Genomic DNA, 26,693 nt, shown 5'->3' with positions numbered 1-26,693 from the left:
TCTTAGCTCAATGAGCAGCAGGAGTCAATAAAGCAAAGAGAATGTTAAGAATGATCGGCAAAGGTAGGGAGAATAAAATGGAAAATATCATATTGCCTCTGTATTTATCTATCGATGGTACATTGAGTATTGTGTGCAGTTCTGCTTACCCCATCTCAAAAAAGATGCAGCAGAACTAGAAAAGGTTCAGAGAAGGGCAACAAAAATGATAAAGGGGATGGGACGGTTCCCTATGATGAGAGGCTAAGCAGGTTAGGGCTCTTCAAGCTTGGAAAAGAAAGCAATGAGAAGGGACATGATCAAGATTTATAAAATCATGGGGTGGAACGGGAAAATAGACTGGCCATTTACCCTTTCAAATAATACAAAAACAAGAGGACAGTCCATGAAACTAACAACCAGCAGATTTAGAATAAATTGTAGAGAGTACTTTTTCACTCAGCGCACAATCAAGCTAAGGAATTTGTTGCCAGAGTATATGGTCAAGGCGACTAGCATAGTGGGGTTTAAAAGCAGTTTGGACAAGCTTCTGGAGGGAAAGTCTATGACTATCCAATAAATAACACTCAGACCACAATTCAGTGTTAAACCGGCGCAGTTTTAGTGGTGAAGAATCAAAGTAACCGTGTTGGTGTTATGCTGGTCCTTAAAAAGTAAGGGGCAGATTTTCAAAGGCTACGCGCGTAACTTGAGAAAATCTGCCCCTGCGCGCGCCGAGCCTATTTTGTATAGGCTCGGCGGCATGCGCAAGCCTCGGGACATGCATATGTCCGGGGGCATGGCTGTGGTTCGAGGGTGGTCCGGGGACATGGCAGTGGTTTGAGGGTGGTCCGGGGGTGGTCCCGAATCCCCCGGCACAGCTGTCTGTGAGAGGGATGGCGAGCCGGCACGAGCAAGTTAAAGCAGGCGTACTTCAGAAACAAAAGATGGGGGGGATTTAGGTAGGGCTGGGGGGTGGGCTAGATAGGGGAAGGGAGGGGAAGGTGTGTGTGGGGGGCGGGGGAAATCGCAAAAAAAGTTCCCTCCAAGGCCGCTCCAATTTCGGAACGGCCTTGGAGGAAACGAGGAAAGCCATCGGGGCTCCTCTTGGGCTCGGCGCGTGCAAGGTGCACAAGTGTGCACCCCCTTGCGCGCGCCAACCCTGGATTTTATAACATGCGCGCGACTGCACGCGCATGTTATAAAATCGGGCATCGATTTGTTTGCGCTGGGTTACACGAACAAATCTACGCCCGTGCATATTTTTTAAGATCTGGCCTATAGTTTCTACAGCTTCCGTACCTGTTCAACATTGAATTGTGGTCTGAGTGTTATTTATTGGATAGTTTTTTAATCTTTACACTTGTTTTTTTGGACTATTTTTGGATCATTTATTAATCCTCTAGGGAAAGTCTATAAAACATTATTAGCCAGGTAGACTAAAGAAAGCTATTGCTATCCCCGGCCGGGGAGTGAGTAACAAGAAATAGATCTGCTTTCCCAGTAACAAGAACCCAGATCTGCTGGGTTCTTGCAACCCACACTGGCCACCGTCTGAGACAGGACGGGCCTCAGTCTGACCCAATACTGCATGCTTTACGTTCTCATAAGGGCATTTAGCACATTAGTCCTCAATTCATGCCCAACAACTTTCAGCCTCTCATGATCCCTCACCAAATTGCTGCCCATTTTGGAGATGAGGGGCGTGCGTCACTAAGAACTCACTCACCGCTTGGACTCTACAGCTGCCAGTCTAACGGTTGCCATGGATTCCCAGCAGCCAGCCCCTGAGATCTGCATAAGACCATGCAGTCCTGGCTGCCTGCAGACTTAGCAGCGGAGCTAAGCAGCCCCACTCGGAGGAGAGATGCCCGCAGGAGCAGAGATGAGAGACCGAAGGTGAGAGCAGCGAAGAACTTGAAACATTTGTTGGGAATATGTGTGCATGCAGAGGGAAAAAGCAGTCAAGAAACCTTGCTCTAGTTTATTAAAGATAAATATAACATGCAATCATTTAAATGTTACATTTCATTCTTTTTCTTTTGTTTGCACTCTTTCTTTGTTACCCACTGAAGAATTTTCTCTGTGCAGTCTTTTTTTTGTCATCTATAGTTTTCGGAAGGTGGATAGGCGAATATGTTGGCACCCTTCTCAGATGTTCCCAGGCACCTATATTTAATATATATTTTTTTTTTTTAGTAAAGCTTGTATTTTTATTTAAACCCTACAAGGTTTTAGAATTTTTTTTTAAGTTGACAGCCGCTGTAGTGTGTTGCTTAGTACTCGATGTACAGACTTAAGAAACAATATGAATTGCAAGCAAAACCTACAGCAAAGGATAAAATTCTGGTTGCTTTACTTCACATTTTGTTTTTAAATACTGTATTTTAGCAAAGTTCCATGTTTCAGGTATTTTTGCTGAGCAAAAATACCTGAAACATGGTACCCCCGTCACTACTTTCTCAAACTGCTGAGTGTAAGAGATTAAGAAATGGATCTCTTAAACCCAACAAACAAAAAATAAAAAACCAAAAACCAGTTTGGAACACTGATTGCTTCCAAACCTGCAACACTAAAAGAGTCCAGGATGCAGGAGGTTAATGGTACATGAGGTTTTCGGCAACTCAGAAAATTCATCAGTAGGTAACACAGGGAGCACAAACAAGACACAGGTTTTTTTTTCTTCAAGATTCTTTTCTGCTGTGGAGTTCAGCTGTTAACATTGTTTGTATATATAAATATAATAATAAGAGTAAAGTAAGTCTTTTTACAGTCATTGGGAGGCATTATGATTTCTTGATGATCCTGTGCCCAAAGACTAGCGGCACATCAGAATCCAGATTGTTATTGAGAAAGGAGACAAGTATTTGTTGTAAAATAATTTAGGAGAGGAAAGGATGCCAATTAAGGGCAAAATCTGTCCACTTCGACAGTAGATGAAATGATGCGATTTGCAGAAGGAAGGGTGTTGCCAACAATTTATAAAGCTGACTTTCCATGATTTTTCTTTGTATTCATAATTGTTAGGAGAAAACATCTAATCTCTTTCTATCCACAGTGCATAAGTTAAGACAGTGCTGTTATTTATTTAAACAATTTAAATTCCACCGATCCAGAAATCTCAGCGGATTACAAGTAACATACCGCAAAAATATTTAAGGACAGCAATAATAGGTCATGAAACAGCCACTGATTACAAAACAAATAGTGAAAAGCAATCAAACAGAGTCATGAAAAGAAAGACCAATAAGTAAAGAAAAAGAGAGAGCAGATTCGAGCAAGGGGACATCAGTATGCGAGGCTGATCTAATTTGTGGCACTGCTTCTTGAATAAACTAGAGCAGCAGATGATAAAATTGGAGATGCCTGCTGCTGCTTAGGCTGTGACAACTGGAACTTTTGTAAGCAGACTGGTTTCTCGGACACATGGCTAACATACAAGAAAGGGTGGGGACAATCAAGGAAGTGAGCATCTTCTGATCGTTTTTTGTTGTTTTTTTTAACTTATCAGCTAATTACATCTTTTAAGTGCTTATATTTTAGCATCCAGGACAAACTTTTTAAAATGAGGAAAGCATTGACCTGTGAGCAGAAAATGAACAGAGCCAAAATGCAAAGTTACCACATCCAGAATGCTCTGGCAGAAAGTTCTCTATTTAAGCTGAACTAGATGGAAGTGTGAAAAGGAACAGGTCTTAAATTGTTAACAGGAATATTTTTATAAGAGAAACTTAGTTTAGCCTTTTACTAGGATTCTCAGCTAACAGTCTGCTCTAAAAGTACAGTAGGCTGAAACAGAGAGGTTGTGTGTTGCTCCATAGGACAAGTCTGATTCCTGGACCCAGAACTCAGGCCTATAGGGACCATAGATGGCATGGAAACAGCATTTACGAACCCGTGGGAGGGAATCACAGCCATTGCTATGGATTGGCATCTACCACTGGTTCAATCGCACAGCTGTGCCAGGTTTCAGAGAACCACGATCCACGTCTCTCGGCCACAACTTTTAGCTGAGCTAGACAGGAGTCAGAGAGAGGGAAGCCTCAGGTAGTTAGATATCAAGGCTTACGGTAATGTGGAAATCTCCAAATCCATGAAGGACTCGACTAAGCTCCACAATACCATAGCACCAACTGGGGCAGGTTGCAAGAGAACTGGAAGCTTGAATAAGGAAAAGGAAGGGCAGGCGAGGGAAGGAGGGAAAGCCAAGTGACTCGAAACCTGCAGATACTCGAGCAATTATGCTTCTCGATTGGTCAACTCTGCTTCAATACAATGACTCGAGTTTTATTGTAAATCGAAGAGACATAATTGCATAATCAATGTAACTGATGAACAATAGGAAATTTAAAATAAAAGAAAGCTTGGGGATTTCATAGACATTAGAAGATTCATTGCAAAAATATAGTGTTCAAGAAACCGAAATTCTCAATTCCAAACACAAATTGTGGTGGTGGAAGAAGTTAAGATGCATCAAAACAGATTTTTTTGTTAAGGACTCTGTCATTATTCACAAGCTGAAATTTGAAAATAATTTTCAAAAAGCCTAATTTACACCTTTTTAAGTTTTTCTTAGAGCGCCCACTGTTTCAACACTGGAAACATTTAAAAAATATTATTTCTGCTCTGAAATTCCACCCCTCTGCAGAGCTTTCTTTTTTACTTGCCTCCTTATAAAATAAAGGAAACTGGGTATTTGGGGTCAGAGTGGGACTTGGTAGCAGCTTGCACCAGGATTATTATATGTGCTTTAAACTCAAGACAGGGATGAATTGTTCAGTAGGTATTTTGAGGTGAAGGATGCTCTTTTCCCGAATTGTCATGCAGATTTGTTTCCAGATGTCGCTAAAGTTAAGCAAAAGAAAAGACCGTTCCTTCTGCTGCATCCAAGAGTGTTAGATTAAGCTTCAAGCAACGAGAGGTTTTTTTTGTTTTGTTTTTTTGTTCTCCCTTGGCAGCTTTTCTCAGTAATAAGGCCACTGTTACTGCAAATGTAGAAGCGAGTCCCATCTGTGGGTAGTCCTAGTTTTGGTGTAGAGGAATTGGGTCAAATTGCTCTAGATTTTTGTACTGATGCTTATAGTTATCTCTTTTCCTATAATAATCTCTGTAATTCATAAATTATACATCTTGTATTACAAAAAAAGAAAAAAACATGACAATAAATTATACATCTGATTAATCCTAGAAAGCCAACATATTTTGGGATATCCAACATATTTTGGGATGTTGGCTTTCTAGGATTAATCAGATGTATAATTTATTGGTATTTTTTTCTTTTTTGTAATTATAAAGGCCTGGTTAACCCTTTTTCTGGAACAAGTGTTAACTTGTAATAAATACATAAAGAAAAAAAAAAAAAAGGAAAGCTGGTAGGATAAAGGTGACATACGGTAACTGGTAAGTGACTAGTGTCCAGGTTTAAACAAATTTGGTAACAATGGGCACTGTCCAGAACATTGTTTACATACTCTGTTAATTGTCTGAAAAGCGATGCATAAATGGAGGGAATAGTAAGTGTATGTATATATATATATGTGTGTGTGTGTATACATATATACACATACACGCATACCTACATACACATAATCCTTTTATCAAACTACTGCTATACCAACAGTTCTCCCATGTTTTCATATATACAGGTGTGCACATAAGTTTACACACCCCTCCCACAATTTGTAAGATGTGTAGCAGTTTAAGAAAACATGAGTGACCAGACAAAACATGTTATTTTTAATGTGCATCAAATTAAAATTATTGTGCGTCACAGCATAGCACAATCATTTAACAAACCATAGCAATAAAGGAAATAACAAAATAGTCCTGTTCAAGTGTTTGCATAGCCTTAGCTCTTAATATTGTGTACCGTTCCCTTCTGCATCAATGACAGCTTGCAGTCTTGTGATAGTTGTGAATGAGGCCCTTTATTTTCTCTTGTGGTAAAGCTGCCCATTCCTCTTGGCAAAAAGCCTCCAGATCCTGTAAATTCTTTGGTTGTCTAGCATGAACTGAATGCCTGAGTTCTCGCCAAAGTGGCTCAATGATGTTGAGGTCAGGAGACCGTGATGGCCACTCCAGAACCTTCATTTTCTTCTGCTGCAGCCACTGAAGGGTCAACTTGGCCTTATGTTTCAGATCATTGTCATGTTGGAAAGTCCAAGTGCATCCCATGCGCAGCTTCCTGGCTGATGAATGCAAATTCTTTTACAATATTTTCTAAGATGCTGCATTCATCCTGCCATCAATTTTGACTAAATTCCCTGTGCCGCTGTAGTTCACACACCCCCAAAAACATCAGAGAATCACCTCCATGCTTCACGGTAGCAGTTATGACTGTGACCATAAAGTTCAATTTTGGTCTCATACTCCAATTTATTTTGTTCCGGAAGTTTTGAGGGTCTCTAGGTGCTGTATGGCGTATTAGAAACAGGCTGTTTTGTGGCATTGATGCAGATGCATCCCTGCTTTTTTCTGACAACTCTACCATGCATCCCATTGGGCTATGTGACCATTGCTTGTTAGTAACCGAACCCATAATTTTCCACTTCTTGATCAGAGTTTGAACAGTACTGATTGGCATTTTCAAATCTTTAGATATCTTTTTATATCCTTTTCCTGATTTATAAAGTTGAACTTTTGCTCCTAGATCCTTTGACAGTTCTTTTGCTTTCCCCATGCTTCACTAACCACCAAAATCAGTGCAGCCCTGGAAAAAATGCACAAGGGTTTTTCAAGAGCTAAGAAATTCAATGCCTATTCATACACAGACACGAGTTACAATCAAACAAGGCACAGGTATGGATACCCAATCTTCATTGCCATCTCAGCCTGTGTGTGTCAACGTCAGTGTATATTATCAGCCCAAACATTCAAGAATATGCAAACTTTTGACCAGGACCATTTTCTTATTTTCTTTATTGCTATGGTTTGTTTAATGATTAAACTATTATGCATTACAGAATAGCACAATTTGAAGCACATTAAAAATAACAGGTGTGTTTTGTCTTAGCATTCATGTTTTCTTAAAATGCTATACATCTTACAAATTCTGCCAGGGGTATGTAAACTTATGATCAAAACTGAATATACATAATGTACATACACAAATACACTGTTTGGAAACATTTCCTGCTAAGACTTTAAGTATTTTAATTTAATATATTTTATTTTAGGATGGTGTTCCATTAAAAAATGAATTTAAATGGAGTGTTTTATGTATATTGTATTTTATACACCGCACAAATCAGGCTCCCTCTGTGGACGCTTTATAAGTGGGAAATAAAAACCTGCCTTACCTTACCAAAAGTTGAAAAGAAACTGGGCTCCCTGATACCAACTGTTGATAGATTTCACTTCACTGCAGTGGGTTCTAATAGATTTGTATTTTTAAAAGATTCTGACAGATATTTAAGCAAATCAAACAGCTGCAGCTTTACTTGCAAAATAATCACATAGGAGCAGATTTTCAAAGGGGTACGCGCGTAACCCCCAAAAAGCTGCCCCTTCTACCCCCTGCGCACGCCAAGCCTATGTTGCATAGGCTCGGCGGCACACACAAGCTCCGGGACGCGCGTAAGTCCCGGGGCTTTCCTGGGGGGTGGGGGCTTGTCAGGGCCGGTGCATCATCAGGGGGGCATGGATGCGACCTCCGGACCAGCCCCCCTGGAGGCAAGCTGTGCGGCTCGGCGCACGCAGGCTGCCGATTTTGCGCAGCCTTGCGCACCGACCCCAGATTTTTGTTTGCGCCAGTTGCGCGAACAAAAGAACATGCGTGCATACTTTTTAAAAATCTGCCCCATAATTTTCAGTATCCGAGACAACTTATCAAACCAATTGCTTACCTACTGCCCATGGAGGGTTTGCAAGGCAGGGTCATTTCAAGGTCATCCAGTCCACCATGGTTTTAACTAGGCCAGATTCTGGTCAGCATTACAGTAAGACCTGGAGCCCTTAACTATTCAAGTTGGGTACCCCCTTCAGGCATGGCTTAACCTCAGTACATGTCATGCAGCTCAGTACATGGTACTGCAGCAAGCCATCCTGCTGATGGCCTAAGGTGGCACCTGTCTCCTCCATGAATCAATATACCTCAGCGTGCCTTACCTGTGAAAAGATCCCCGAATTTTATCGTAGCTCTCATTCAGTGTCAGTTCTTTGGCTCAGGTACACCTGCTTTGGTGAATATAAATTAACACTTGCCCGCCGTAGCTATCCCAAGTGTGCTTGAATGCTGTTTTGGTGGTGCTGCCACCACCACCCCTGCTGGAAGACAATTCTAGGCATCCTGTCAAACAATAAGTCAATTATGCTCTTTTGCATCTATAAAATTTGACCTACATTTTATGACAATCACTTTTCTAATGTTAAGCCTAGATGGCTCTGTATTACTTCTCTTTTAATGGCACAAAAAAAACAGGCAGAGTGTTAGTTCTATGGCACAAGAGGTGCCTTTCTCCTCTGTATGTTTTAATTTATTTACTAAAGCAAGGCCAAACCAAACATCTTTAAAAACAAAACTATGTAGATACTTTCACGTCCCATGTTCCTAAGATTCTCCCTCCAGCCGATTCATGCTTTCGGTACTATGCTGGCGTAGGTTCTTCTGATAAATCTGCATATGTGTTATTGTGACAATTTAAGCAAAATTGCACAGAAAATAGGCCATACAGTTCAAAGACTGAGGATAGTAGTATAGATACAAATAGTGGAGTCCTCAAGACAAATTATTTTTCTTTCCTAAACATATTTAACATTTTTTGTTGAAACCGATGTTTTAAAACTAGTAGAAAACAAGAGAATTTTTAAAAGTGAAAAAAGGCTGTTTAAGAAAGCACAATGGAAAAACCCATGTGCTTATTGAGTCCTGGAACAGAAATAAACATTTAAAAGGACATCTTAAAGATTGATCATTGTACTTAAAAGCCTAAATTATTTACAAAATGGAAATATAGGTTTTTAAAAGGGATTTTATGCTTATTAAATGTTGCTTGTAGACTGCATTTTCCCCTCATTATTTGTATCTTCTTACAGGTACCATCACTAACAACTGTAGCTTCCACTGTGCCACACTGATACTGAACAGAAGAGGATGAGATGCATTTTAATCAGTATCTCCTCTTTCTCTGAAAGGCAGCCTGAAATCACTATTGTTGTTTAATCCTCAGCTCAGTTTTTTGCACTTACACTAAGAGCCACTGAAACGATGGACTTTTGTGCAATCACATTACATTCTCCTCAAGGGATACCTCAGATCGATCAAACTGACTCCAGGCCTGAAGGAGTCCAATCAAGCTCACAAAAAAGCAGCCTTCAGAAAATAATCACAAAAGGCTCTTCTGCCAAGGCATTCCTCAGAAAAGATAAGCAAATCAATAACAGACACAAGATGAGCAAGACGCTCAATCTGTCTGAATATCTTTCAGAGACCAAGAAGAGTTCACCTCTGGATAAGATCACAGCTGGACACAAAACTGGTGAAATTTGTTTAGAAGAAATTTCAACTGAATTCACCAATGTCTCTTCAGTACATTCATATGAAGTTAACATTAATAAAGAAGCAAAGTACTGTTTTAAGAAATTAGAGGATGGGACCTTCAGCATAGAGAAGAAGCCATCAGATGATATGGAACAGAAAAATCAAGCACCATCACAGACCGAAAGCACAAGCAAACAGAAACCAAAACCCACTGGTCCTCATACTGGACGGTATGCATACAAGCCATTAAAGATCTGTTTTAAGAAAAGAAGTAAAACGTTTAAGAAAACTTTAGAAGCAAAAGATGAGCATCAAGCAGACTACGTTACCTTACAGCATACAAATCATTTCAATTTGGAAAAGGAGAAGCAGTCAGATCCAGGCAAAAAAGCAGATGACTCGAATTATTCCCAGTCATCAAGAGGAACATGGGCAACGATTAAAAGTCTTGTAATGCCAAGAAAAAGATTGCATCCTTCAAAGATGCATTCCTACCTTGACTCTCAAGTGCACCCAGAAGCAATGGTAGGAAATGCCTGCCTTCAGCGTTGTGTTAGAAAAAAGACTGGTGCCAAACTTAAAATTCCATGCATAAGTTTCTCAAGAGACAAGAAGAAATCTGGCCCTTGTGAAGTAACAGAGGAAAAATGCTGTACGCTGAAAACAAAAGGAATGAAGGACATACCAAGGGAAACTGAAGCTAACAGAGATGAGAGAACATCAATGATAAAATCTAACCTGCATCAATCCTTAAATGGAGCCTCACCGGATAAAGAATGTGACCTTATGGCAGACGAACAGGTCAGGGGCCCAATTCTTTCCACCGGGAAGAGCCCAGAAATGGGCAACGATACTAGCTGGCCAGAAATAATAGAGCAGGCAACCGGGGCTAGCGTAATAAATGGGAAACATGTACAGAGGAACCCACAGGAGGCTCGAGAGCACAGAAATATTTCAGAGAACAAGGGGGAGGAGGATTTGATTTCTAGTTCCGAGACTCAAAGGTTCTCACAAAACATGCTGAACAGCAAGCAACCAGCAGGCGGTGTGCTCCTTCCTAGTCCCGAGCTAGAAGGGCAGGAAGAAAATGCACCTGCCAAAGAGGGAGAAAGGTGCACACGTCAGAAGGCAAGGCCAGATTCACAGCAATGTTCACTTGGGCAGAGAGGATTAGATGATGATCAAGATGGTACTGAAAGGCAAATTATAAGCAAAGATACAAAAATACACAAACAAAATGAACAATCTGTCGGAGAGGAGTTCATTTTGCCTGCTTATAAAGTACAAAGTAATGAAAAAAGTGAGAACAATAAAACTGGCAGTCCTGTGGAGCACATCAGTAGCGTAATGGTGTCAAGAGGTGATGAAATGTGCGAGAGTGAGCTGTGTTCTAGAAAAGCATTACCGACCAACCAGCCTGCTTACCACACTTTGAGAACTTCAGATCAATATGAAATGCTTTTAATTAAAGCTGCTTCCTCGCTTGTCAAGACGGTCATTCAATCTTCAGTAGAACAAGTGATTGATGAAATGTCTTTTGACAGCAATCATCAACCAAGTATTTTGCAGAGCTAAGAGCCTCCAAACACTGCAGTCCCAAATGCTGGTAAAGGAAACTTTACAAGTTTCAGTCAAGTAATATGACCCATCCAAAGAAGTTCAATTTGCAAATCTCCAGGAACATTTTAACTTGCAATTTCTTCCTAAATATGGGGCATGATCATCTCACTGCTTGCTCTATGCAGCATTGATGTAAACTCAGAACTGGCACAGAAAAGAATGCATATTAATCTGATGAAATATATGTGTATATTTTGCTTGAGAAAATACATTCAGTAACAAAGAAAATAATGTAATTCAATGTACTGAAAAGTGCATTTGTATATTGTATCCACATGCTACAGATTTTATCAAAATGCATTCCTTACAGCTTTCCTTTTCAATTCATTGTAAACACATTGTTGGTGGCTGACTGATTTTGATATGGAACATTCCGTAATCTCTCGTTTTCCATCCCCATGATTAGTGTAACATATGGTGTCAACAATGATGATGCTGGAATATGCTTTATTTAGGAGGGTGATAAAAAGCTTTGTATAATTCTCCAGGTTCTAATACTTAAGCCAAAGTCCCCACCTACAAGCACCTCACCATCATCTGGTCTTAGAATGCGCCCCAGTAAGATCGGATTCTTCTTTATGGATGATCTCAGTATTATACTGCATAGTCTTTCCCAGTGGCTAGATGTGCATCCCTCATTTGTTGCAAATACAGATTATGCTTCCTGCAAGGAGTACTCTCTCACTTCTCAAAGTAGATGATACTACTGTACTACTGTAGGATATCCTGTGCTTGTGCTGTAATAACCCTTATTGAGGTCTAGTACATTTGTTGACTACGGTAGTCAATATGCAGTTCAATCTTCCTATGAAACTAGCATAAGTACAAAAAAAGTAAACCAGAGCCTTAGTTGATGTTGACTATTAGAAAATGCTTCTACAATGCTGCTTTCCAATGGATTCATGCATTGTCCGATTTTCTTTGCTGTCTTCCTTCCTTAAAGTAAGCATTTAAGTGAAATGTCTCAAATTCCTGATTACACATTTATGACAATTTGCATCTACAACTATAAGTCATAATAAAGCACATATGTTTATTTTGTATCAGTTCCAAATACATTTCTTACCTATACATTATATATAAAATGGAACTACCTAATGTATTTTCCTATACAGGCAATCTGTCTACTTTAAATTTTTTGAAATATATGGATTGCCGGAGGAAATACATTACAAAAATAAAGAAAAAATACAAAGATGTGTGCAAGTACGAAAAGGTAAGATTAATCCTAGTCTGTTCTACTACTGTCTCGTTCCTTCTAAACCCACGTTTCTGGAGGAGCACTAAGTCTCCTACAATTTGTCAGGACTTGGTGCAAAAGTGGAAAGAACAGTTACAGTCTCTATTTCACTGTAATTTAAAAGATTCAGAGATTAGCCATTAATCCTGTTTATCTTCCCCACCAATAAAGATATGATTGAGTAGTAAAACAAAATCACTTTTCACATCAATAAAAATGCTTTATGAACCACTACCATAGCGGTCTTCTGTTTTCAGTTTAAACTGATTTTCACTCCTAAATTCGGGGATTTTTCCAAAAGTGACAATTAGCTGAAAACGCTTCAAGTCCCACCCCCACGAGCTAAAGCGCTCACCCTCCAGCGCTGCTGATGTGGCATTTCAAGTACTGCCTCCCCCTCTGCCTGTTGCCCGGTGCTGCCAACACAGCATTTGAAGTGGCCGAGCCCATCACAAGCACTTCCTGACAGGTTCCCTGGCCCTGCACAAAAACAAAAGTGTAGCGCTGAGGAATAGAAAAGCCTCTGTAAGCAGGCTGGCAAAGGAGAGAGGAGAAGCCTGGAGCCCCCACTAGCAAGAACGAATACTGTTGCAATGAGAAAGTGGATGAGAGAAAGGCACATACTAGGAAGGAAATGGGGATAGATTCAGGAATTCTGTTGAGGGAAAATCTGCATAATTTTTTTTTATTGTCCTGGCTTCTGTCTACCAAAATAAACTCTGATTTTTTTTCTGGATAAATATGTCATTTTTCCAATGATTTTCTCCTTTTTTTTTGTTGTTGTTGTTTATGAAATAGTAAACCTTGATAAATTCCTGGGAAAAATTAAAAACTGAAAATGGAGGTCCCTATCTACGGTATCTGTTATCAACCCAGTGAAAATAAGATCGTTATTTGAAAACTTAGATTAAAAATATAATTTATAATAGACATGCCAAGTCAAATGTATGACTGTTCGTCTCTCACACTGGATAGCTAAGCTGTAGGCTTGAGATATGCTGATCACAGTGAGTATTTCTAGTTATGATGTCAAGTTGTTGCTAATGCTCAGGATTCCGTTCCTGGGACAAATAGTCGAACAGCATCAGTAAAACTGACCAGCATTACCCATGCTGTTAATTATTAAGAGAGAACCACAACTTGGATACAAAACACACAAAAAAAAGACAAACTGAGTATCACGTTTTGGCTTGCACATATATATTTATGAAAATAGTTGCTTATTTGTTTAGCCTTTCAAAGTAGGAAAATTTTATAAAAGATCTTCACAACACTGAATATATAAATATGCTAAGCTACACAGAAAACTGTGGACAAAAAAAAAAAAGGCCATTTCACTCATTTTCATATGAACTGGGCCAACCCCCAATTGAACCCTGCCTGGAACAAATTCTGGTAATCACCTTCAAAACTCAATTACCCTTTGAGGAAAAATATTACTTTCTTAAGTTTGCCTACAACTGATAGCTTTGTGGAACTTGACTATACTGTTCCCACTAACATGCATGTAGTAAATCATCTTCAGAAAAATATTTAATATCTTGATCTTCTAAGTAGAATGTTTCCCCACACTTTGGTGATCTTTCTAATGTAAATACCACCCAGCTCCTGAAGGATTTCATATTTTTGTACATTAGACCCTATTTCAACCTTCTTTGTTCCTATTCTAACTGCTTATTATCTTTGGCATAATACAGTGATCAGAAATGGACAAAATTCACACTTGGCCTGGTGAAGGCCTTTGTGAGCTTTAAAAGTCTCCATTAATCCATGTGTTTTTAACACTACAGCAGTATAGTGAGAAATACACTCTGAAAATCCACACTGAACATCCTTCAACAAGCTTGTTGGCCTCCTGGTGCTCAATAACAACAGTTTTACAGGTAAACGTTTGATTGAATTATTAAAAACTCAATACTTGTTGCATACATTATTCTTCAGCTACCTCCTGGAAACCTTTAGATGAAGCGTGCCTGATCCAGGCCTCTAGATGGGGATGCTTAGTTGAAAATGGCTTCCTAACAGTCCCAGTGACTTTTATCACTAAATTTGCTTCCCTTTGCAAATACTGATATACAATATCATTTCACACATTCTTCCAGATTGACCTAATAAGAAATTTCCCCCATCGCTTTCGTCTAAATTAGATACTTGTTGACAAATGAAACTGTTAAATTTTGTATGTGATAGCTATAATATGGATTTAGAGTCTATTTGGTAAGATTTTTCCTTCCATCCTGGGCATACAGCAAATCTTTATCCCTTTAAAAACTTACTGGTGGTATTAATATATTCCCTTAGCTAGGAGAGCTCCACACCAGAAAACGTCTTCAGAATGCTGAGCAGCTGATTAAAGTCCTAGAGCGTGAATCACCTCCTTTGCTTCCAAACAAGTTTCTTCCTTCAAATCTGGATAGGTCTCCGCTGAAATGCTTCTAAGGTCAGAGATGCAAGAGCTTTCCACCACTTTGGTTCTAGTGTGGTGTTGCAGTTGTGTTTTCCTCTGCTCAATAAAGGCCCTAATGGCCTTGTAAATGAGGTGACTACAACTTGGGGCCTGCAAGTCTGGACCATTTTGTATGATATGTATCCAGCTGCTAAGAAGGTCACTCCTTATCTTGTGCTCAGTTTTTAATTTCAAATTTGCTATTGCTTGAAGTGCTTTTTCTGGCCACTTACTAGTAACTGGTATTGACAGACAAACTTCAGCAAGGTAAAACAGGTTAGGATATGAGTGACCCATTCCACCCTTCAAAATGAACAGATGCTTGAGGCACCATTCAGTGACTGTCATGGCTCCACCTGTGAGAACAGCAGCAGGAATACAATTTTTCCACTCAAAAAGTTCAAACTTAAGCTTCCCCCATTCTTCTGTGAGCTTTAAAACCTTGGCTTCTCTCTCTTTAGCCTCTCTGTAAAAGTGATCAGCAAGGAGCTTAATTTCTGGCTGACCATATTCACTAAAATCTGATGATTCCAGAGCTGGAACAAGCAGAGGATTAAATATGGAAAATGCCGAAACCAAAGGCAAGTAGGAGTCAAATCTTTTGTGAAGATTGTTTTTAACTGCAGAAACGTAAACTTCTAGAAGTTGGCTAAGGTATTTTTCATCTTCTGCACCCAGAAATATGTTAGATAATCCCAATCGTCCTTCTGGCTGTAGATCTTCTTTAAGCATTATTAGAGCCTTTTTATTGTTAACCACTTCATTTAGTTGATGTATTGCATAATAAACAGAGGACTCCATGGTAGTAAAATTCACTTTTCCTTTTTGGAAGATCTTTGTTAAAGCAAGAAGTATTGGATAAATGTCCTTAAGTATGTATATTGTACCTATGAACTGAATAGAACTTATTTTGTTGAAAAATGTGTTTCCTGTATCACTGGCATCCTGAATTGCACGAAAGGTATTAAGAAGTGCAATGTAGTCATTGTAGACTGCCATTACAGAGGTGATCAATGAAGAGTGTCTAATTTTACATTTATCTTTTAGAATAAGCTTGACTGAAGCCTTCACTTTGGGGCAGATCTTGTGTAGACCTCTTACCTGAAGAAGTTCATCTAGATACAATTCTACCAAAAGAGATGAATTTTCAAACAGTTTCCATATCTCAGCTATCCATTCTTCAACATCAGCTATGCACTGATTTTGCACATGATCACCAATGACTGTCATACCTAACTTTGGGAACAGGCAATGGAAAGGAATTAAAGCTGGGTTGATTTCTTTCAATTGCGCTGATACTCCTGTTGTCTTGCACGTTAGAACATCGGCTCCATCAGTTACAATAGAAGCCATCTTTTGGATGGGAAGTCCAAGCTTCTGAATGCTAGTTTTTATCAGTTTTACAATTGCATCAGATTCTGGTTCTCTTAATGGTTTTGCAATGTATTTGGAAAATAAAAATTTAATGTTGACTTCAGCTGTTGAGGGCTCAACATATTGAATAAAAGTCAGTAGCAAATCTCTAGATCCAAAATCACTTAGCTTTCCAAGTAAAAGACCATAGCAAGCAGCTTGCTGGACAGTTTTGACAATCTCCGTTTGAATGACATTACCAAGACTTAGATAGACATTTTCCACCGACTCTGCAGCTTCAAAATAATTTGTTTCACGTAGACAAGGATCTTTCAAAAACCTCAGGAGTGGAAACAGTTTACTAAAGCAGATCTCCTCTTTGCCAAGCCAGTATGCGGTAAGGAAGGAATTAGAGAGTATGGAAACATCTTCTTTTTCACTCTCCAGCACATGGTCTGTAGTCTCTCTGCCAGCCAGTTCTGCCAGAATTGCTAGCATGTGTTGCTGGGATTCAGCATGATCCTGAAGAGCAGATTTTTTAAATCTGATTGCAGGGGTGGTATTGAAAACCTTCTGCTTGTTCTGTTTGTTGTAGGTGTCGTGTTTCCTACAAAGAAAGCAGTACATTCCTCGGCCCTCCTCAAATACTAACCAGTAAATTCTTGTTCTCTTACAATAGGTCACAGTTCTGTCTGATAACCATTTGTGGGCAAATTTGACTGCTCTTTGGTTTTCCAGCTGTACATTGTCACAGTTGATAGTGGTACACTTGTAATGGCAATGAAGGTTTGGACTGTCATAATGAGGGAAGATGCCCCGAAACGCAGACTCAAGTTCTAGAAGAGAGACAGCACGTGAAGACGTATCCTGTCTAAAGGTATACTGGGCTTTCTTGAATGGTGGCTCCCCCTCGTCCTCCACCGCTGGTGGCAAAAGCGGTGATACACTACTGCTAGATTCTTGGTCAGACAAATCTAGAAATCAAAGAAAGAATGAACTTGAAAACAATGTTGCAGGATTCGTTTCGACTGAAATTGTTATGCATGACTCTATGGCCCTGACAGCAGCAACGCACACTGTGATTAAAGGAAAGCTATCACAGATATGAAAACACATTAGTGTAAATGAACACTATAAAATCACCATAAAAGAAGATATGATTTTTGGAAAGTATTTTATTTAAAACTCAAATTTTTTTTGTTTTTAATATGAATCTCTTATTGTACTACTGCAATAGTGGAACCATAGCCTATTCCTGCAGTGGAAGGCACTGAAGGTAGACATATGGAGATGTGTGTGCTACAGCGGCCTCACAAACTATGGTCCCACCATTGTACTTTTAAGAATCAGTGACAAACACCACATTACAGACAATGAAAGAGACTGAATTTTAAGAACTGAATTTCTAAAATCCGTATTTCTTAAGCTGATTAATATCCATAACAAAAGAATGTGTAACAATCCCAAGTGAAAGCAGAGAAACTAGCTTTTCTGAATTCCCTCTATTCCAGGGGCTGACCCAGCAGATTCGGGGTGAGCACTGCGTACTTCCACATGGGGGATCAGGGTTTAGAGCCCACTGAGGGTTCTCTCCTTTATTAGGTAGGCAGCATCACAGATGCAGGTGAAATCACCATGAAGAATGCAGTAAGATGGGTTTAACTTGAGAAAGAATACCCTCAAATCACCATGCACTGAACCCAAACTTCATATCTTTAGACTAATCGGCACTAATACAGCCAAATGGGCTTTTGATTGAGAAACTATTAGCCCTCACTACTCTTGTCTTTAAGTCACTTCAAAACATATTGAGTCCATTGCTATTCTCAGCACATCACAGATTCTATAACTAGCTTCCACATTCATATAGTCCCTCCTGGGTGATGGCTCTCCATGTACAGTCATATTTTGTGAAGTGAAAGATGCTCCATTAGCAGGCTCATTGGTACTTGCGTTTCAGACATTATTCTTTGGAATAAGAAATCTCTTTATTTTCAGTTTCAATTTTACCAAAAAGATGTTTGTTTTCAGAACTTCACTACTGGCAATTTTGCTAATTTTTAACCAAAACCAGGGGCGGTAACTTTCAAACAAGCATGCAGGCACATATATACATGTGTGTCACCCAGATACATGGCAGTTTTATAACATGCACACACACACATGCGCGCATGTTACAAAATAACCTAGGCATGTGTGTATGAGAGCTTAATTTTAAACATGTATGCGCCCAACAGCTTAAGTCTGCTTACGGACTTCACAAGTAAAGGTATAACAAACATGCATCCAGCCAATGACCAGTTTCACCAGTTCATCCACCAGTTAGCCCAGTGTTCAGCTAGGCCCTCCAAACTCCCCTGGTTTGTTGGCCTGCACTCCCCCCCCGCCAGTTAACCCAGACCCCTGAAACACTTCCTAGATACCTGGAAATTTTTTTTTTTTACACCTCCATAGCAGAAGGAAAATCACGTGGCACTGGACTTGGATGCGCGTCCAGGCACATCTCTTGGCCATGCCCCGGAATGCCCCTACCCTGTCCCTCTTTTTTGTCCAATGGGAGATATTTGCGAATCGGTACTTGAGCGCCCATCTGGCCACATTAAAAAAAAATAGGGTTGACACACGCAAGTGCCAGAAATGTGTCCATCTCCCAATTTCAGCGTGCGCCCAATTTTTTTAAATTCATCTTTAAATGCGTGAGTGAAATGTCCCTATCATCCTCTACGACGGTGCAGTAATTTTATGAATATTAGGATGGTGGACCTGCTAGTCTCCCTAGCCCTGTGCTCATATCTGCCCGCATCTTTTGCATTATTTAATCCTTCTCCATCTTGTCTCATACCTCCCTCCCCCTTCCTTTCATGAAATTTAAGACTTCTAAAACCAACAAGGATGTTGCTTAGATTGCAACAATTTCTTTTTCCAAAACAAATGTCTCAAAAGGTAATTAAGTTATCACCTGCACCCATTCCTTAAGTTGTGTAACATAAGGACGGTGTTTCAGCTGCCCTCCGGTGGGCACATCTTTATCAAGCATCCCCCCTGAGCTTGCTCTAGCTTTGCTTTAAATTCACCTCATTAGTGAATCAAAAATTATCATCAACTGCTGATTTTCAATCAGCACAACTTGGATAAATTCAGAGAAATGTGTTTAAATATAAAATAAAACCAAAAAAAGAAGAGGGTGTTGTAAAGTATAAATTGTCTATACATTCATTACTTTTTTTCTCTTAGGGGCTTAACTTTCTTGAAAGTTTTAATTTAAAATTTCACACTGCTGCCCTTGCGGAAAGGAAACACCATTTTCTCCTAACTTTCTGAAAATTGCAAGATCTTTGAGAGTTCAAATCGAACTGTACTTACGGAATTGACGAAAGATTCGGTCAATACCGAATTCATTTTAAGTGCCCCGCTGCTATGAGCAGGCCAGTGTGTATTGCAGTTACTGTCACCACGTTTCTGCAGCTTAATGTCCCTGTTCTTTGACTTTTTCTCCTCTCTCATCAAAGATTGTTTTATTCAAACATCAGGAGAGGAATGGTTCCCTTTCGTAACCCTTCATACCAAATTGTTAAAAAGAACAGTGGACTCTGAGCTCAAGCAAGAGTGCCGTGTGTAGACTGCAAAACAGTAGCCTGTCCATCAGTGCCGCCTTCTGGCCAATGAGCAGGGACAGTTATATCAAGTCCACACACTGTACTCTCCCATACCAAACCATTTGCTTTTAAGGTGGCAATAATACTGTTAAGGGGAAACAAAAGCAAAGAAGTGTCTGAGCATCAGGAATAAATCAAGAAAAAGGCACATTTCTTTTGTGTTTGCCTTTTTTTTTTTTTTTTTTTATTGCACCTTAAAATTCTAATACGACGTTGAAATGCATTTTACATTCTTAATTATATGCTGGTACCAGGCATGTAATAAAATGACTGAAGCAGGGCCCTTGCTATCTCTCTCTCCAAACTGATTTGCAGTACAGAACCGGTTTTAACAGGATGTATTTTATTTTGCAAGCCCAGATCCAGCTGGGATTTATTAGCACCAAAATCACTGCTATATGAAAAAAAAAAAAATGCAAAATATGCTGCAGTATTAATAGAAAAATACATCTTTCCTTTTATATCTATTGGAGTGGAGGAGTAGCCTAATGGTTAAAAAAAACAGCAGGCTGCAAACTAGGGAAGGAAGGGTTCAAATACCACTGCCTCTCCTTGTGACCCAGGGCAAGTCATTTCATTCTCCATTGCCTCAGGTTCAAACTTAAGATTGTGAGCCCTCTGAGGACAGGGAGATAACTAAAGTACCTTGATGGCTCCACGGAATGACGGTATATAAAACTCAACAAATAAATAAATAAAGTACCTGAATGTATTCCCTTTTGAAGTGCCTGAAAAGTGGAATATAAATCAAATAAAAATACTGCCGATCATAGAAATATATACATGCATAACCTCAACCAGCTCTTTTTCTCCACTTTTGGTGATGATCCTCGTATTTGTATGATGAGTGGATAATGAAATACCACTAATTCACAACCACGCTGGCATTCCTTATGCATTCATCCTAGGCCAGGAAGTTTTCATGTGTCATTTACCTGGGTAAAAGTGCTGTCTGAAAACTGCTCACCATTTTCCTCAGGTAAAAAAAATAAGTGCAGGGATCCAAAACGTATACACTTTTAGTCATGAGAAAAGCAGGCAGGCTCAGATCAGGAGAGGCATCACCACACACAGTTTCTGCATTTTCCAAACCAACCCCTAGATTCATGAAAATGCTATATCATCACATGCATAATGCCCGCAGTAAGAGAAAGGGGCGTGTTAATAGAGTAATTTTTAGAATTACTGGGGAGAGAGAGAGCGAGCACCTCTGGGGAAGCCTTCATAGTAGTCAAGTATTTTTATGCCTATAGGAGGGCTAGCTAATAGCAAGAGGTGAGGTGTTGGATGTGGCTTAGGGGCCAGTTTTACTGCAGACTAAGACGTACAAACAGCACCCTATACCTCGGTGAAGATTTGATGTCATTTGGAGTGAGGAAAGTCTCACAAAGATGACATTTCTATGTTCTCTCGCCCTACCTTGATGGACTCTATAACAGGGTACCATCAAGCTAGGGCGAGATAACAGTAGAAATCTCATGTTTGTGAGACTTTCCTCACTCCAAAATGTCGTCAAATCTTCACCTAGGTGTAACTGTGCTGTTCGTACGTCTTAGTCTGCATGTAAAACTGGCCCCTAAACCACCACCAACACCTCACCCTGAGCTATTAGCTGGCCCTCCTAACTGCTATATAATCCAGCTACAAGATAGAAAAAAGTTGTCAGATGCTGCCATTTTCAAAGAAATGTTTTGTTTCTTACCCAATTTTTTTTTTTTTTGGTTTTTACCTTTTTTTTAAATCCCTACTAAGTTCATATATTTTCTTCTAAACATTTGGTCACCCATGCCAAAACCAAAATTTGCAACGTCCAAATATTAAAGCCGTTGGTGGGTCCTGTGTCAGCCAAGGATCACCCTGTGGGTCCTGGGCCATGTTCAGTCAACAGAGTCAACTAGTGCCCCACACACACTTATTTCTCGATTCTTCAGGGTGTTCTGCCAATCTGACCTGGGCCTTATAGAGATCTTTGCTGGCATGACGCAGCCTTAACATTAACAAAATACGCATCTACATTTTTTTGGGGGTGCCAGCACCTATCTGAAAATGAATGAAATTTAGTAGGGATACAAAGGGCCTAATAAAAGGATCTGAATACACATGATATATTAAAACACCTACAAGTTTTGCTTTGTAAAGGTTCTGTTTGGTCAGGGCCTGGGACATTCCTTTGCCTGAAGATGGTTTTAACTACATAAAAAGGTTGAGAAAAGAGATTCAAACACCTTGAGGACAAGATACTGAATTAAACTGTAGTGTATTTTTTTCTCTTTTTTTTTGTGCCTTGGAAGAAAGTAAATGGCTATGGCTGTAGGCATACTGAGAGGATCCACAATGTAACAAGTCCAAGTTTCTGAGTCTGGATGGAATTGTTTGCCTTCAGCAGGGTTGGCCAACTCCAGTCCTCGACAGCTGCAAACACAATGAATATGCATAAGATATTAGACGGAGGGAGGGAGTGCATGAAAATCTCTCTCATGCATATTCATTGGGGACAGCATGAAAACCCGGCCTGTTTGTGGCTCTTAAGGACCAGAGTTGGCCACCCCTGGCCTACCGCATTCTCCAGAGCCTTCTTGGTTTACATACATCATCTGCAATAATACATTTTTGTTTAATCTTTGTTCTTCAGCTAACAAAACATGCTGCCTCCCCTTAAAACCATCACACATACCTGAACACTTTCAAACTTTCATGTTTTTGTTGCTAGATATTGCATTAGCTAATTTTACTTGAAATCATCAAAAATATCCATGGATACCATCTCAGTGTCCCAACAGCTAGTATTTTATACTACAATGTGGGAGATTGGGGTTAAGCTGTGCCTCAGGATTCTGTTGATCCAATTCATACAACAAGGGGCACTGCAGAAAACAAGTTGGGAGGACCAAGCCACGGGCAACACTGTTCTTATGGTGGTAACATAATGGCCAAACACCAGCACCTGAGCTCCTAATGGCAGAAACGTCTAAGAGTCGTCATGTGTGAGAGGGGAACAGAAGCTAAAAGGTCCTGATAAGAAATGAACAAAATAGATTAAATGACAAAGCTTTTTTGTACGTGAGAAGAAAAATAACAGATATACTGGAGAACTGATTAGAAAGTACATTTATTTGTCAAAATCTTAAGGAAACTGAGAAAAAAATTGAAAAGTCTTCAATTATTTTTTTTTACATCAAAATATCCAAAATTCATCTAAAAAAGTAATGTTGGCCACGTAGGACAGACAACAGCTTAGAAAACAAACTGTGTATGTAAACAATATAAGGGTATTTCACATCAGTAGGCAAAAGTAGTTCTCATAAAATTGGACATGTTGACACTATACATTTTAAGGATCGATAAGCCTTGAATGATGGTGCACATGCTATCTGTTTTTCTACAACTAGAAAAGATTAAAAAATATCACCACTAATTATTTTTTTCAAAACCTACCAGGATTTACTTGGATAGTTAAGAGCATTAGGTATTTTCTTTTGCTAGAAACAGATTCAGCGCAGGTGGAAATCAGTGCAACTCATCTATGCTGGTGGGTAATGGGAAATGTTCTTCAAAAGCCACCCTTTCACATGATGAATTATTGAATTTAAATATGAGATAAACAGATCCAGTGCAAACATTATTCAGATTTATCCCAGTATTTTAAATGAGGAAAACAATGAACTAAACCAGAGCAATATTTTTGGGGGATTGAGCAAAATGATGATACAAAGGCCTTATTTATTTTAATGCTGGCAAATATGGAATTGCTGAATTAAAGGCATGTTTTTCCTGTGATGCCTGGCTACTTTTGCTAAAGCAGGATACACAGTATCTACCCAAGGACTCCAACTCAATATATCTATGTAAGAACAAGCAATCTGTAGGGCTTTGACCAACCACTGTCATTTAAGAGAGCACTTCCTAGTTAATGCTCCTCTCTCTTCCTCCATGCTAGTGACTATAGCAATCTCTCTCTAAGAGGTTAGTCTGCCATTCAACGTAACACTCTTCTGAGCAATGCTAGATAAGTGACCTCCAGAAAAAAGCAACGTTTTACTCACGACATCTGCTCTGCGGGGTCTGATGCACAAGCATAAAAGGTTTTCACCATTCTCCCATAAAAGTATCATGATATGCTAACAAAGTTTATCTGCTGAAACGCCAGGCAGATCCGTATAGAGGCTCACTCTAGAAAAAACTAGTCACAGCTTTCAAAACCTTGAGAGTACAAGGTAAACGGATGCTTTCTGACTTCAGAAAGAAAATTATACTTTTTCTCAAGTGTACTGAGTAGTAAAATTAAGAAGCTACACTGGTATTTGGTAACATCCAAATAATGCAATGTCTGTAGTGTTTTAACTTTCTGCTACAATTAGAACCCTATTGCTGACTAGGAAATTTTACCAATTTACACTTACCAAGGCTAATAAGAAAACACAACAACAGATTAAGCAGAGCACCAAACTTGCAAAACAATATGGCTTCTCTAGACTTGGTGGCTACTATGATTTCCTGATCTCATTCTCCATACACAACTCTAATGTTATCAACTACTTTACAGCCTCAATTTTCATGATCAGTCATTTATAATTCACAGATAATTATGCAAATAGTATCTTTCCTGGGATATTCACAATAACTGCCAGCTTCTTTTGCTATGTTTTGACAGTCCAAAATTTTTTAAACTAAATTGATACATTAACCTATGCAGCAAAATATCAAAACTATTTGTTTTGTTGTCAATAATATATTTGATGCCTGATAAATACCAATTGGCCCATCTAATCTGCCCAGTGTTTCTGGTTCACAGGATACATCCCAGTTACCATCTGTGGAAGACTGGCCACTTTTGAACAATCGCTCCTTATCCAAGTCATTTTCCATCGCCTTCCTCTTCGAGTCTCTACCCATCTGGGTAGATTAACATACGCATTCTTGTATTTTATCCAACACCCAGGGGCCTTCCACCCTTCAAATGTCCATTTTACTTTCTGTATTATCTAAATAAGGCTTGCTGCACTAATTTGAGAAAGATGCTGGCTTAGAAGAAGGTGACATCTCTGCCGTGCAGCAAGGCCAGACCGTGACACGAGCATGCCAATAATAAACTGAAAGTGCAAGTATGTCATTAAAAAAAAAAGGTATGTTTGCTTAGTGGGCCATCTTACCTGTTGCAAACATCCACTCAAGAGTGCTGAAGTTATATATAAGTAGTACAATTAGTCAAGTAATTACAAATCATGATGAAAGCTTTAGCCAGTTAGCTTCAGCTTTGGTAAAAAAACACTGCACGTTTCAATAAAAAAGGGTTTTGCTTGGTTGGCAGTTAGCTAATTGCGGTCAGAAATGTCAGCCTTTCGGCATATGGCAGATTTGCCCTATTTTTCACACCAAGAAGGTACATAGGATCACATGGCTTCTATAGTTACTCATGAAAAGCAAAGAAGGTGCCAAGGGTCAGATATAGGACGAAAATCACCAATAAACTTGAAATAAACCAGAGACAGGCAGAAAAGAAAAGTGTAAATAGCACATGATATCTTTGATATTTCTTGATATGCCTGGTTATTTCAAGGCCATTTTTGGCACCATCCCCAAATATCAGCAGTATATTGAAGGGGAACTGAGGGAACCCTCTTATTAGGGAGTTTGTCACCTTCAGTTTGTCACCCTCAGTTCTGGAAGCCATTTGGCTTTGCAGTTACCACATCAGAAGAATGTACAGGACAGCAATCTAATTAACACAGTCTGACAGAACACTATATGATATATAACACGTAAACAGAGGTCTGTCATGCTGTTACATAGAACATTAAAAAAAAAATAAAATATATATATATACATATACACACACACACTCCAGACCCTGTATTTATAAGGCATTACTGTAGTAACTGAGCAAATAGTGGGAGTAGTGAATGCTCAGGCTAAATGTTTTCAACTATTCCGAGAATGATACGGCACGGAATTGTTTACTGCCACTATGAACTGGTCAGTGGATATTAAATATGGAGAACCCCACTTCCTGGAAACCTCCTCTGCATTGTGGCACCTCCAGACAACCTGCAGTGGGCAAGTCAATAGCATCCATCACCAAAAACCAATTAAAAGTTTCTGAAACTGTATGATTTACTGCCTATTAGGCTGAAAAAGTTTGTGGAACAGAGTCCGACAAATTGGAAGTAAAAAAAAAGAAAAAAGTTAATAAATATCTATAAGGGATTTATATTAGTATTAAAGTAATAGGATTCCACAGGATGTGCAGCCTGTGATTATTCTGAACCTACTGAAGGACTCAAACTGATATGAATTTTTGGACATTAACAAGTCCAAAACTCCTATGATTTAGTACCAGATTTAAGGACTGGACAAGAAAAAGATTTCAAACTTTTGGCAAGCACAATGAATTTTGGAATGTGATATATTTTATGATCTTTACAAAGTTCCTGCAATAGATTTTTTTTAAAAAATGTACCCAAAAAATAAAAAAAAATCTTTTAAAAAAACATGCCATAAATTTTTAGCATCTGAATGCATGAACTTGCAAAGCATTAAAATCTGAGGAAAAAACTATGCACAGTCTGGAATATTCACAGATAGCACTGCGTGACTTCCATCCAGTTCTTACATGTGACTTTTGGTATTCTGACATAAAAATACAGAGTTTGGGTTTGAATTAACTTAAGAAATGTTAATCTGATATTCAAAATATCTCATCAATATCTTAAGTGCTAAATGTATTATGTATAATTTTTTTAAATACCTGATATAAACAGTTCTGTATTTTTATTTATATAAAGTGAAATTTAATCTTACCCGTTAATTTCCTTTCCTTGAGTCCTAGCAGACCAGTCTGAACTTCTGGGATCCCTCTCTTTCACCAGCAGGAGGAGGCAAAGAACTTCCTTTTTCTTGCTGCTATATATTCCAGGATAGCCA

At 39.2% G+C, this 26,693-nt stretch overlaps 2 protein-coding genes across 4 annotated transcripts in view; one reads left to right on the top strand and one right to left on the bottom strand.

Moving 5' to 3' along the window:
* The first annotated feature begins 1,814 nt into the window (after window positions 1–1,814).
* On the top strand, window positions 1,815–11,051 carry AKAP5 (A-kinase anchoring protein 5). Its single transcript, XM_029598116.1, has 2 exons — window positions 1,815–1,878; window positions 9,013–11,051. Exon 2 carries the CDS (start codon window positions 9,185–9,187, stop codon window positions 11,030–11,032), a length of 1,848 nt encoding a protein of 615 aa, XP_029453976.1. The 5' UTR covers window positions 1,815–1,878; window positions 9,013–9,184; the 3' UTR covers window positions 11,033–11,051.
* Window positions 11,052–13,049: 1,998 nt separating this feature from the next.
* Window positions 13,050–26,693, bottom strand: part of ZBTB25 (zinc finger and BTB domain containing 25) — a 50,515-nt gene continuing 36,871 nt past the window's right edge. For all 3 annotated transcript variants that reach the window (XM_029598111.1, XM_029598113.1, XM_029598112.1), the window contains exon 4: window positions 13,050–17,090. In XM_029598111.1, the coding sequence (XP_029453971.1) occupies window positions 14,668–17,090 (2,423 nt within the window). In that variant the 3' untranslated portion in view covers window positions 13,050–14,667. The remainder of the gene's footprint in view (window positions 17,091–26,693) is intronic.

This window comes from Rhinatrema bivittatum, chromosome 4 (assembly GCF_901001135.1).
Source record: "Rhinatrema bivittatum chromosome 4, aRhiBiv1.1, whole genome shotgun sequence".
Lineage (NCBI taxonomy): Eukaryota > Metazoa > Chordata > Amphibia > Gymnophiona > Rhinatrematidae > Rhinatrema > Rhinatrema bivittatum.
Note: the sequence above shows the minus strand (reverse complement) of the source record. Positions and strands in the feature narration are given on the sequence as shown.